The 12604-nt window shown below is 35.6% G+C and overlaps 1 protein-coding gene across 2 annotated transcripts in view; it reads left to right on the forward strand.

Annotated features, from left to right (window-relative positions):
- EML6 (EMAP like 6) overlaps positions 1-12604 on the forward strand; it is a gene marked incomplete at both ends in the record, with an annotated part of 116015 nt that overhangs the window by 41332 nt on the left and 62079 nt on the right. For both annotated transcript variants that reach the window (XM_082480602.1, XM_082480603.1), the window contains 5 exons: positions 962-1060; positions 3091-3159; positions 5862-6047; positions 7954-8089; positions 12017-12218. In XM_082480602.1, the coding sequence (XP_082336728.1) occupies positions 962-1060; positions 3091-3159; positions 5862-6047; positions 7954-8089; positions 12017-12218 (692 nt within the window). The remainder of the gene's footprint in view (positions 1-961; positions 1061-3090; positions 3160-5861; positions 6048-7953; positions 8090-12016; positions 12219-12604) is intronic.

A 12604-nucleotide genomic window follows, 5' to 3' on the forward strand; every position in this document is an offset into this window, starting at 1 on the left:
ATACTCCTTTTATAATATATGTTGCACATATCCATTATATATTCCTATCCAACATGCATTGGCATCATACCCATTATATGCAGTTGCAGTACATTTGGCATTAGCTTAGTCTTTGCACTGGTACAGATCATGACACCCAGTTCTACCATCTCTGGTCTAACAGTCAAAGATGTCTCACCGAATAAGAAACTCTGATGGAAATCACATCAGGTTGGACATAAATACTACAGTCACTGGAAGGAAAAAAAACCCTACAACCTCCACAATGACCATTGATCTTCTGGATGTGTTGCAGATTTTTGTGATCCATCTTCTCCTCCCTTCCCTAATTATTCAAGTAGTTATTGTCAATGCTACGGTGCAAAGAAACCAGAATCAGACCTACCTGAACTTTTTGCTATCTAATAAATTCAACATAGGAAGATTTTCCCATCCATTTTATTTTGTTTTTCTTTCTTGCAAGATTGAGATTTAAAAGTGTTCAAGTTATTAGTTACTTTAATTGGTGATTTGATATAATAAGCTATGTAAAAAGGCGATTATTAAAAGTATATCCAATTCTGATTCTAAAGCTCAACAAAATGAGCATAATGAATGAAACTGTATTTGGAAATAGTGAGAGCTTTTATTTCCCATTTGCTTTTATTATCATGCTAACAGATGAAAATGCTAGAACGGTGTGCACCTGAAAGAAGCACCTCAAATCTTTCATGTTAAGAATTGTACTTGGGACATCGGTGACCTGAAATTAATAAACTGACCTTTAGAAGAGATTAGATAGTGCAGTGCTTTCTCCAGTGAGTAAACGATAAGTGTGAATGTCTTAATAGTGCTTTTAGTAACATAATTCAAACACAAGTCATGTGGGAAAATCCGTTTGTACACATAATAATCTAAACTACAGTAAACTGATTTTTTTAGTTTATTTTCTATTAACTGGATTACTATTTTTTTTTCTTAGCGTTTAGCTTCAGTGGGACTGGATGCCAAAAATACAGTGTGTATTTGGGACTGGAAGAGAGGAAAACTACTGGCAACAGCTACAGGCCATTCAGACAGGGTAATTGTATGAAGATCTTCCTGAATTTTGTTTGGGAGTTCCAAAAGTGTATTAAAAATAATTTTTGTTTATATTAGGTTAATCCAAAGATAATGTTGATCATTCTACCTGGCTTTTAAAATACTGAACAATGTATTTATTTCTTCTCATTGTGCCCGACATAGCCCAAAGCACTGTGTTAATAAATGAGGCACATGATGGATTCTTGAGCTGACTGTCTAGCAAGCCTATGGAGGAAATACTTTGTAATTGTACACTTCTTAGGATGATTTATAGCTCTTTATATAAGATGTGAAATGCTAGCTCAGTGGACAAAGATAATGTTCTTTCTGAATATGTCAAAAAGCCATTTTTATCCTGAGGGAAAGTTTAATTATCTCCCTTTTATTTTTGCTTAAGATAGTTACCTGTAGGAGAAATATAATTAGGATAAATATTCCTTTTATATCTATTAACTTCAGGTAAAGGATCATAATAATGTCAATAAATATGAGAACTGAACAGGTCTGAGTTTAGAATATTATTCAGGATCATGAAATGTTCAAACAGATTTAGCAAAAGGAAAATACCTACCCAACATATATAAGCACAAGGATGCATACATTAAAATAAAATATGGACACATTCTGACAACTTTTCTCTTATCCATGTTATGATCTTATAACATGCTGGAATGTTATAATTTTGAGGTATTATAATGTTTTACTACACATGATGGAGTATTTATATATGCGAAGCAGCATATACAATTTGTGTGTACATACAGTCTATCTGCATCTTGTGTGTCATCTGAATAAATCTGGTACTTCATTTTTACTTACAATGTTCCCAACACAACAGAATCTTAGTCCTTATTCAAATTTCTCTTTCAGAACTGATTCACTTTCCAGTTACGTCAGTGGAAGTTTTGCTACTGACCTCAGTAGGTACAAGATCAGGTTCTGAATTAGCAGAAGACTCCAGGACAGGCAAGAAGTACTAAAATCTCAGTCTAAGTAGGCTTTCACAACCAGAGAAAAATGAGATTTTGCACTGGAAAGGGAGTGGGAAAGAATGCATATCTAATTAGGCCACAAATTCTGATGATTTTGTGTCCAGGAGTCATAAAGCATTTCTGAAGGTGAAATATCTTGTATGTTCTAACAGCACTTAAATAAAATAGTACTTGAACTACTGTAAATCCTGATGTTTATAAAGAAAGTAAATATTTTGAAGGAAGACAGTTCTTCCTTTTCTATCAAATGAATTATGGGTAGGCTTAAGATAATATGTTACTGTAAGCTGATTGAAATTCTCTTGTGATTTATACTTAACAGCTGAAAGTCCCCTTGTCTTTCTGTACAGACATATGTTTCTTAAAGTAACTAATGATTGTAGTAACTTCATTGGTTCTCAGCTTGGACATTGAGAAGCTGAATACCAGACGTGAAAAATCTAAAAATAACATATTGTTGAAAATCTGGGCCTAAATACAAACTCTTTCTTTACCAGCTTCATACAATATTTTCCATTTGGCATAATCACATAGTCATAGAATACACTGTAAGTTTGTTCAAAGTGAAAAATTCAATTTTAACTCTTGGATTAGGTTAGATGAATGATATTCACCTGTTTTGTCACTGGCATCTTTTGGTAATCAGGTTAAATTAGATACTGTACCTTTTACCTAAAATAACGAATAAAGATAAACGTACCGGTCTTTCTTTCCTAAACTTGAGGAACATTAGCTTACACCGTAATTCCCATTTTATTTGAGACAGTAAATACTGTTTATTCAGTCATATCTTGGAGCTAAAATAGATTGGTAGTGTGAAGGCAGGAATGAGGTGTGTTGACAGAACTATGTAAGGAAGCCTGCATATTTGCCTTCATCATTGTTTACAGAGAATTCCAAATTTAGCTATATAGTATTCTTTCATTTTAAGTAGTATATTGCAACAGCAATGATGCCTAAAAATTGGTAAAAGCAAACTGAGCCTAGATTCAATTGCTGTATAATTTAAAATATCAGCTTACTAATTTCTTAACAGATATTCGATATTTCCTGGGATCAATATCAACCAAATAGAATCGTTAGCTGTGGAGTGAAACACATAAAGGTAAGTAGCTTTTATTGTTTACTTGTTAAAAGGTAAATAAATATCACAAAAAAAAAAATTCCTCTTATATGATGAGGGCTTTAAATATAAGACAGTTTATATTTTTCTTTCTTTGTGAACATTTTAGCAAAACTTTTTGTTTGAAGCCAATTTAGACATTCAGCAGTGACTGAGGGGCAGATTCACTTAACAAGCAAAGTGGGAAGATCATTTGGTGTAATTTTCATCATTACACACTTGTAGTTTTGGGGTTCTCTGCCTTCTCTATTCCACCCAAATTGTTTCAAAATTGTCTCAGTCTTTAGTGATTTCTCTCATCAAGCATCGCAAAGGGTCACTGAACAGGTATAGGAAGAACTAAGTTAAAAGTGTGAATTGAATTAACTGCTTTTTGGCCTATCGTGCTACCAGCATTTATAGGAATACCACAGAGAAGCTATGCAAGAGCGGCAGAGACGAACAGATGAAAACTCTAGGGCCCCACTATTTGCTCCCTCCAAGTTACCTTTTCTGGAGGTGATTTAAATATGAACCTAGATATATACTGTAAGTTTAGGACAAAACATTCTCGTGCCTGTAAAAAGCTTAGACAGAAATCCTTCTGCTTGCCAGTATTCCCTGCAGGTTTCTATTTTTCTCCTGTCTCACCAAAAGCATTCCTAACAGATGGCAATTATTTCACATGACTGGGGTGGGAAGCGCTTTAACTAGAAGTTTAGGAAACCAGTTAATATCTCTAGTTCTGGTTACTGAGAAGCTTGTGCCCTTAAAACCGCCACTGCTTTCAAACTGTGGGTGGTTTTGGCAGAAGTGATACCATCTGTTGTATTCTGCAAGCTGTTTTCTGAAACCTTTCTTTCTTTGGCACCTGTATTCTGTTTAAAATAGTCGTAATTACCCTGAAAGTGCATAATAGCAGGCAAAGTAAATGCATATAGATACAGGCATGCAAAAAAAATAAGGGGGGGGGGGGGGGGGGGGGGGAATTATTAGATACTCCCCTGCAGTGATGCTCAAACAGCAGTCTATACGCTTGCCTTTCATTATGAGGCTGTGGGAATGTGAGAACTACGTTAACTTGCATTGAAGGAAAAGAACAGCCCTGAAGTAATTGTATCACTCTGAGATTTGAGAATTGAGACTAATACTTGGGATTAGTGCCATTTATTCATCTAGTGTTTCATTTCTATTGGCTCATTTTACTGAGCTGACGTTAGAAGCTGTGGTAAAGCCTGGGAGATGAGGAATCTCGCACTGAGCTCAGGATCCTCCCTCCACCCATTTCCTAACACTGCTGCCTGCTCTCTTGCTTTTCTACAGCTAACCAGAAGTAAGGAGAGTGTATTTTTTACTCACAGCATTAAAGCCCTGGGGGAAGTATTCCCACTGTCATCTTGTAAATTGGCTTATGTTAAGAGGCAATGGGAAAATTTAATTGAATTAGAAATAGAGAAAGATCTGAAATAAAAATCCTCAATCCAAGCATTTTCTGGGACTCAGCTTTATAGGAATTTTATAGGAGTATGTACAAAGAGAAAGACCTAAAAATTCAGCTTAGAGCCGTGCAAAGATATAGGCATATGAAGTGGGAATGAGAGAGACATTATGCATCTATGTCAGACACTTCAATAGTCCTGTCCAATCTCTGAAAGTATCTTTCCAGTGTGCAACAGACCACAGAGCATAGATGCCTCAACTAATACAGACCTGAGCTAGCAAATCCGTTCAGGACAATGCTACACCACATAGATTTACTGTTCTGTTTCTGCATGTGTCCAGTGGTGGCAGGCCTGGATATTTCAGCACTTCTCCTACACATCTAATTGAAATTCTCTTTATTCTGCCTTCCCTGTAAGGTCTGATGCTTGAGGGGGAACTGAGTGCACTGTCTGTCTTCTCTACTTGATAAAATTATGTTTATTTTTTTTTTTAAAAAGCACACTCTGAACTCATTCAAAAAGAAGGAGTGTGATATTTCTAGCCAACCACTAAAGACACTCTTCTAAGACAAAGTTTGTATTCTTTCTCTTCCCCAGTCAGTCTTACGTTCTTTTTTGCAGAACGTTACTGTGTCTGTATAGAAGACAGTCACCATTCCATGCTTAGAGAACCAACTAGTCTCACAGTCAGAGAGTTGTTTCACGTACAAGCATTTGCTGTGTCCATCCAACAGATAGTTTCTCAGTAAATGTAACTGTATTTGAGGGGCGTATGTGTTTCGGTGCACTGGAAAAGGGCAGAAATGACTCATCCAGGCACGTAAGTTCTTTAAGATCAAGTATTTTGTTACTTCAGAACTGTAGCGGTATTTTAAGTTTTGCAGACAAGAAAAATGGGATGTTCCTGGCTTTAAAAAGTGTGCATTCACCTTGACTGATATCGTCCAGCAAAACATGACAAAAGATAATGAGATAATGAGAAAAGGTAGTGTAGCAATAGTGAACCAGAATTGTGCCTCCCTTTCTCAAAGTTTGATCATTTTGTTTTGTTCTTAGACTTGCTGCATTTGCCTGGTTTTTTTTTTTTTTTGGTAAGTGGGCAGGTTTTGGAGTAATGGGCATTCTGATAGGACAACAGAAGTCATTTAAGTGGCTGTCCAGAGACTGTTCTGTAAGGATGTACGTCTGTGAGATCTGCACACTAATATGAAAAAACAGAAATTCTGCAGAAATTTTTCCTAATATGCCATTTGCATTTCACAGTTTTGGACATTGTGTGGAAACGCACTGACAGCAAAGAGAGGAATATTTGGTAAAACAGGAGATCTGCAAACTATCCTTTGTTTAGCATGTGCAAAAGAAGATATCACATACTCTGGTGCTTTAAATGGAGACATCTATGTTTGGAAAGGGCTAAACTTAGTCCGCACAATTCAAGGAGCACATAGTGTAAGTTGTGTTTTTAATTTCAATTTCTGAAATGAATTGTTCATTGAATTGAAAAACTTATTGAAGGTTTATCTTTGAAGATTTTCTTCTGTTTCACATCAGAAGAATGTCTAAAACTGTTCATCAATGAAGAATTTATATGTAATCTTATACTTTGTTTACATGTTGTCAACACATGCTAGCTGCTGAACTGATATTGACAGAATTGCTGATATTTATAGCATTGGTTTAACCAAGCAGACTAAATCGAAAGCAAAGTTTCTAAATTTAAAGTTTCACAGATTGAGTAGCTTCAGTTATGATCAGTTTACTTAAAAATAATTGCTAACCAAATGATCTTATTTTAAATAGAATTTTACCACTAAAATTCCCAACGCTGAAGACTGACTCTTGATAAAAGCTTCAGTGTGGAATGAAGCTGTTTAACCTGTGAATTGCACTCTGAGCATATTCCAAAGACAGTTTATTCCAATTGGCTTCATAACACCCCCCCTATTTTAGAGCACTTATAATTACAGAAAGAAAGGGGAATGTATAGGGTCGTGTTAGATTTCTAACCAGTCTAATATAAATTTATGTCTCTATTGTTGCTGCAGTAGAATCACAGTAGGATTTTTCATGTCTTGTTTCAAATGTATTTGAGAACTACTCCTGTTTTGAATACATACGATTGTGGCTAATGGCATTCTAGCATGGGTTTATTTGAACAGTAAGAAACGAGTATTTTTCTTACAAGAGCGATAAGAAATCTTAAAGTTACTATAGTTTTCTCCTAGAATCTTTCTAGAAAGAGCACTGCAAACCTAACATTTTTTTCTGTTAGTTATGTTGGCAGTGCATCAAGATTCATAGTAGCTTTTCAAATTAGATCTAAGCATTCAGGAGAGTAATCATTATTTATAGAAGTAATCCCTACTTTATGAAAACAGTCATACTGAAGTCAGTGGGACATCTTGCCTGCAGAACGGCTGAGTAATTGCCAGGTTGTGGTTATGTGCAGCTGCAATAACATGGAAATGTCTTTGCCAGTCAATAAACCCCTGTAGTATATTTGCAGAATTTTGTTTGCAGAATTTTATTTAGATTCAATAGAGTTATTAAATACAATCTCGTTCTATATAATGAGTTCTGTTCCATTCTTATAAATCATGGGGTTTGCCATGGCTAATATGGATTCTCGTGCCCAATTTCTAATCTCTGTATAATTAATTATTAGAAATATTAATTTATTAAGACATTGAACAAGGCCAGTTTGAAAACAGGACTTCTCTTAATTGTATTAATTTCCATGCAGTTCAACTTGTCACTTAATTGAGAGGTTTTCCTAGTAAAATACTGAATCAGCAGGCATTCCATGAGCTATTCCAGTGTAGTACAGCACAGTCATCAATAATGAGGCATTTTCAAAAATGAAGAAGAAATTCAAACTGTAACAGAAACCTGTCTTTCAACGAAGAGAATGAATTGACACTCTTTCAGTTCCTGTCAGATTCCAAATGATGTCTGAACTGAATTCATGAAAGAATGTCTCAGTCATCTCCGCACCTGTAAGAATATTTGTATTGCTTGTTTGCTTGTTTCTGTTTATTCTGGGTAACTATTTATTTTAAGTGTTCCATTACTTATTTAATAGTCCTTATAATAATATTAACTAAACCAAATTTGAAGTTCTGCAAAAAGGATGTATCATTGCTATTTGTACAAAACTTTCTACATAAATCACTAAAGTGGGAGCACTTGAAATAAAAGTATCCCCCTGTGCTTGCTGGTTTGCTTTCTGGATGGACAAGATTTTTACTGCCTAGCAGTTTCTAGCCTTTAACAAGAGTCTGTTCGAAAACATTTCCTTTGTGTGTTTAAATCAATTGTAAAGAACTTTAAAACTTGTTATACTATTGGTTAACAGGCTGGAATTTTTAGTATGTATGCTTGTGAGGAAGGTTTTGCCACTGGAGGGAGAGATGGTTGCATTCGGTTATGGGACACAGATTTCAAACCAATTACTAAAATTGATCTCAGGGAGACTGAACAAGGATACAAAGGTAATGAGCTATTACTTTAATGGTTTTTCACACATCTAGATAATGGATTATGACACAATTTAATTTGAAGCATAAATGTCTCTACGTACTGCTGTTTTTTTTCTTAATGACTGTATTTACTTTTGAGATCTGTATTCCCTTTTTTCTCTGACAATGATGTAGCCTGATGTAGCCTGAAAAGATTTCTGTTTCCTAGTATAAGCAGAGGGATGCTTATAGTTGCTGCTCCTCACCATGCAAATACGAGAAGATAAGTAAAAGCTGATTAAACACAAAAAGATAAGAGAATTAAGTTAGTGAATTTTTAATTTAATGAAGTAATTGCAGTTCAATAAATTGAGATATCTGGAACCTGATATTCAAAGATGCTGAGCATCTGAGCACTCCATTAGGTTCATTTGGAATGGTAGCACTTGGCATATTTAATAGAGAGAATACAGTCAAATTCTTGACCATCGTATTTGATGAATCTAATCATGCTTCCTGTGAGCTTAGTCATCACTTTATTTTATGATTAGCCTCTGAGAGCACTTGTAATCTCCATAGATCATAATGCAGGCTTTATCAAGGTCTCAGTCTTCTGGGAATTCTACACATCCATTTCGATTGAGAGTAATGTGCAATCCGTTTTCTGGTTGGAAGTAGGCTGTATACACTTTTGGCAGCCAACTTTTTAATGATTAGTGTTAATTTCCCCTGCTTCTTAGCTTATGTTTTTAGACCTAGTTTTCACGTTAAAATTACCACTGGAATAGTCAAGAGGCCACTAAGAAGCATAAAATTTTCTTTCTCAATTATGGATATTTTGTGATCTAGTAACAAGCTCGTTCTGTTTATTTTTCATCTTACTTAAACAATGGTTCTAATACTTGTAAAACGTATAGGTTTGCAATATCTAGGCTCATCCAACAAGCAAACTGCCAACAGGCTTAGATGAACACTGCTCCACCAGTGTGCCTTACTGTGGTGCAAAGTCATGGAATTCAGCTCTCAAAAAGTTGTCAAATACACCCAACCAGTAGTCCCTTTGCTCTGTATTTCTGGCTTTGTGTAGTTTTTTGCAGCCAGAATCATAATGTTTAACATTCATTTCGAGAAAACAATGACCTTGTGACCATTTGCAGCAGTTCTGGTCAATTTAGATATACTTTCTAAAAATTGTGGAGAAATAAGCATGTATATGTGGGTTAGACAGATCATTGTGGCTAATACCAGTCTTGCAGGCAGTCCATTCCTAGGAAAAGTCAGAAAAATATATACCTAGGGCGACACAGAGAAAGCGGTACTCACACACAAAGCATGCATCTTCAACCCCCTTGGTTCTTTGTAAAGTGATTCTGGGAGGGAGCTTTGTGAGACCAGAGTGGAAGCAATTTTTTTGCTCTTACTGCTGCCTGGAGTGTGTCTACACTCAATGCAAAACAGGCTTTAGCTGACTTAATTTGCTTTTAATTGACTGTAGTTATCTTCTGTGGAAAACTATTACTGCAGAATGATAACTTACATTACAGAGCTGTAACGAATTCATAAAGGTGTCTTCTTCTAGCACATTGTCTGTAGAAAGCACCTAGCTCTCCTACAGGTTGCCTAAGAAGAGGTTTTGATCTTGATGGAAGTTAAATCAAGGAAGGGCTTACTGAAGGTGAATTCTCATTAGTCATGCTATGGAGTGATTCTAACCTGATGCTGTTATTTCTACCGTTTCTTAAATGCTACAGGATACAGAACATATAGCTGACTAGAACCAGGCACTGTAACGGCAGCTATATGGCTGAAAGGCAGTCAATAGAGGTTTTTGCTATCTTTTTACTTGGCAAAAGTAGTAAAAAAATTTCATCTGCAGATAGTGAATTGAGTTGCCATTTGGACTTGTATGTAAATTATAACAAATTTTTTTAAATTGATACATTAATTGATTTCTAACAACTGAAACCTGAACACTGTCCAAATCTTGTCTTCAAAGCATTTAAATCCTTCAGGTTTGTGTTTGTTTGTCAAAATAAAAACATTGCCTGCTTTAATAGCAAGAAACTCACTTAAGTAAGTCTGCAAAATTTTATCAAAGCTTAGTCAAAGATGGTGTGCCCATGAGCATAATCATTGAGACTAAGTAAAAAGATATCATGATGTATCTGTGAAAAGTGTGACAGGACTGCCAGTCTGACTACAACTATATAATATTAGGACCTTGGGGATGACTGCAGGTCATAAAACCCAAGCATGCACTTAAACCGTTACCATCATTTTTTAAAATTGTTATCTTTTTCCTTTTTCAGAGTTTCTTCTCTCTGTGTGTTCTTTCAATGTGATGTAACTCTTGCCTGTGTGTTCCTGTTATGTCTGTCTTTTTCTGCTGTTTCTGTCTCATGTGTCATCTGCTGATGATCACTTCCATTTACTGCTTGCTACTAACAGACTGTGGAAATCTTGTTTCATTTTCAGTTATGTCAATGGCACTAATTAGTTTAGGCACATATGTAACTTCAAGCAATGGTGGTAGCCTTAACTGCTTACCTATGACCTTCTGTCCCTCCTTTCTAATTACTCTTTCCAAAGCAGCTTTCAAACTTAAAGCATCTTTCTAGGGTGCCAGGAGGACTTACACCCACCCCACCCCCTCATATATACTCATTCATCAGTCATCCTGTACTGAAAAGTACTAAACACCTTTTAAATGAGATGCATCACCAGTAACAATCCGATACTAGGCTTGGCTTTTATATTTAAGTATACATTTATATTAGTAAAATCTGATAATGGCTAATCTTCATGTGCAGTACATCACAGAAAACATTTCCACATCAAAAGACATACTTTGTATCCGAAAACTTAACAATACCCATTTTCCATTTAACATCTGAACTTCCTTCCTTGTACGGCCTTTGGTGTTTATCAAGAAGATGATGTAAGTCAAAGCTTCAGTAGAAATTTAGCTAAGTCACAAAATGACATTGTCAAAATTAAAAGGTACTGGAAACGGACACGACAATAGATGAAGATTAATGTGCCCTTCTCAAGCGATGACACAAAATGTGTACAATATATTTTATTTATGTGACCAGTATGTGACCAGTAGTTAATTGCATTGAGTATTCAGTTCCAAAAGATGTTAAAATGATGATGTGGTTGATCTTGACTACATGACAAATGGATTTTTTTATTCGTTCACATCTCACAGCATCTAGACCCATTATCCAAACTTTAATTTTCATATCCTGGAACAGAAAATACAAACGCTGCAGGCAGTTAACCAGAGAACGCTATCAAATTGCTCAGCCTATTAAGAGGGTGTTTTTAAGCTTGTGGTTAGTAAAATTCCAGCTGCAAAGTGAGGATAGATTCGTGGAATAAGATCAAGCTCTATAAAAGTTTGCAAAGCAAAATTCTGTTGGTTTTTGGCTTTGGTTGTTTTGGTTTTATTTTTGTAATAATCAATTGGGACAAAAATAGAGAAGTGTGATAACATGGGCACAAAACATTTGAATTCACCATTAAAACTGAATCCAACATTTTATTTAAACTTGCTAAAGAGTGAAGTACTGAAAAAAAGGAATAACACCAGCTTCAGTCACAGGAACCTTGCCTAATCTAAAATTTAGATCTTTAAATCATGTGAAATTGAATTGTTTTTTAAAGTAAATTTCCAAGGTGTACGCAAAGCCTAAGAACTTGATCCCTTGAGAAACTGGCAGCAGAAATATTAGATACGTAGCATTTTTCCAGGATTGAGCCTTCCCTTTTTCTGTCAAATGGAGATAATTTAACAGAACTGTTTTGAGATTTAATCAGCTGTGATGTATTATAAAACTTCAGTGTGAAAGCATAACAGTTGTTATACGTTAACTCTTGAAGTCTTAAAGATCTTCACTGTACTATCACTTTGTCTCATCATTGCCATTAATCTAAGATTATTCTGTCCCCTGTCAGGTTTGTCCATCCGAAGTGTCTGTTGGAAAGCGGACAGACTTTTAGCAGGGACACAGGACAGTGAAATATTTGAGGTGCTAGTAAGAGAGAGAGATAAACCCATGCTGATTATGCAGGGTCATTGTGAAGGAGAACTCTGGGCCCTGGCGGTCCATCCAAAGAAGCCTTTAGCAGTCACAGGCAGTGATGATCGATCTGTACGGTAAGGCTAGATCTAATTTATTTTTTAATCTATTCGTTCATGTACACATAATTTTTAACCAGTGTCAATTTGACATATTTGTAATTTATTTATTTTCTGGCCTTATGTTAAGACTCCATTAAGAGAACGTTTTTCCCCCACGTTTTTCTTAGCAGCTTTGCTTTTTCTCTTCAGCCCTCATATTTGGGCTTCACACATCTTGTAAAAAAAGTAATTGAAATTTGTGTTCAAAACTTACTCTGCTTTAAGTACTAATTCACTACTGTTCTGAACAGCAGGTGTAGTTATCTAAATGGAGAAGGGTCACCTTGTACTTCACTTCTGTTAACACTATGCAACAAGCCTAAACCTAAATACCTTTGACCAATGTTTTACACAGCAGATGT

The sequence above is a fragment of the Vanellus vanellus genome, assembly GCF_965231255.1.
Source record: "Vanellus vanellus genome assembly, chromosome: 3".
In the NCBI taxonomy this organism is placed as follows: domain Eukaryota; kingdom Metazoa; phylum Chordata; class Aves; order Charadriiformes; family Charadriidae; genus Vanellus; species Vanellus vanellus.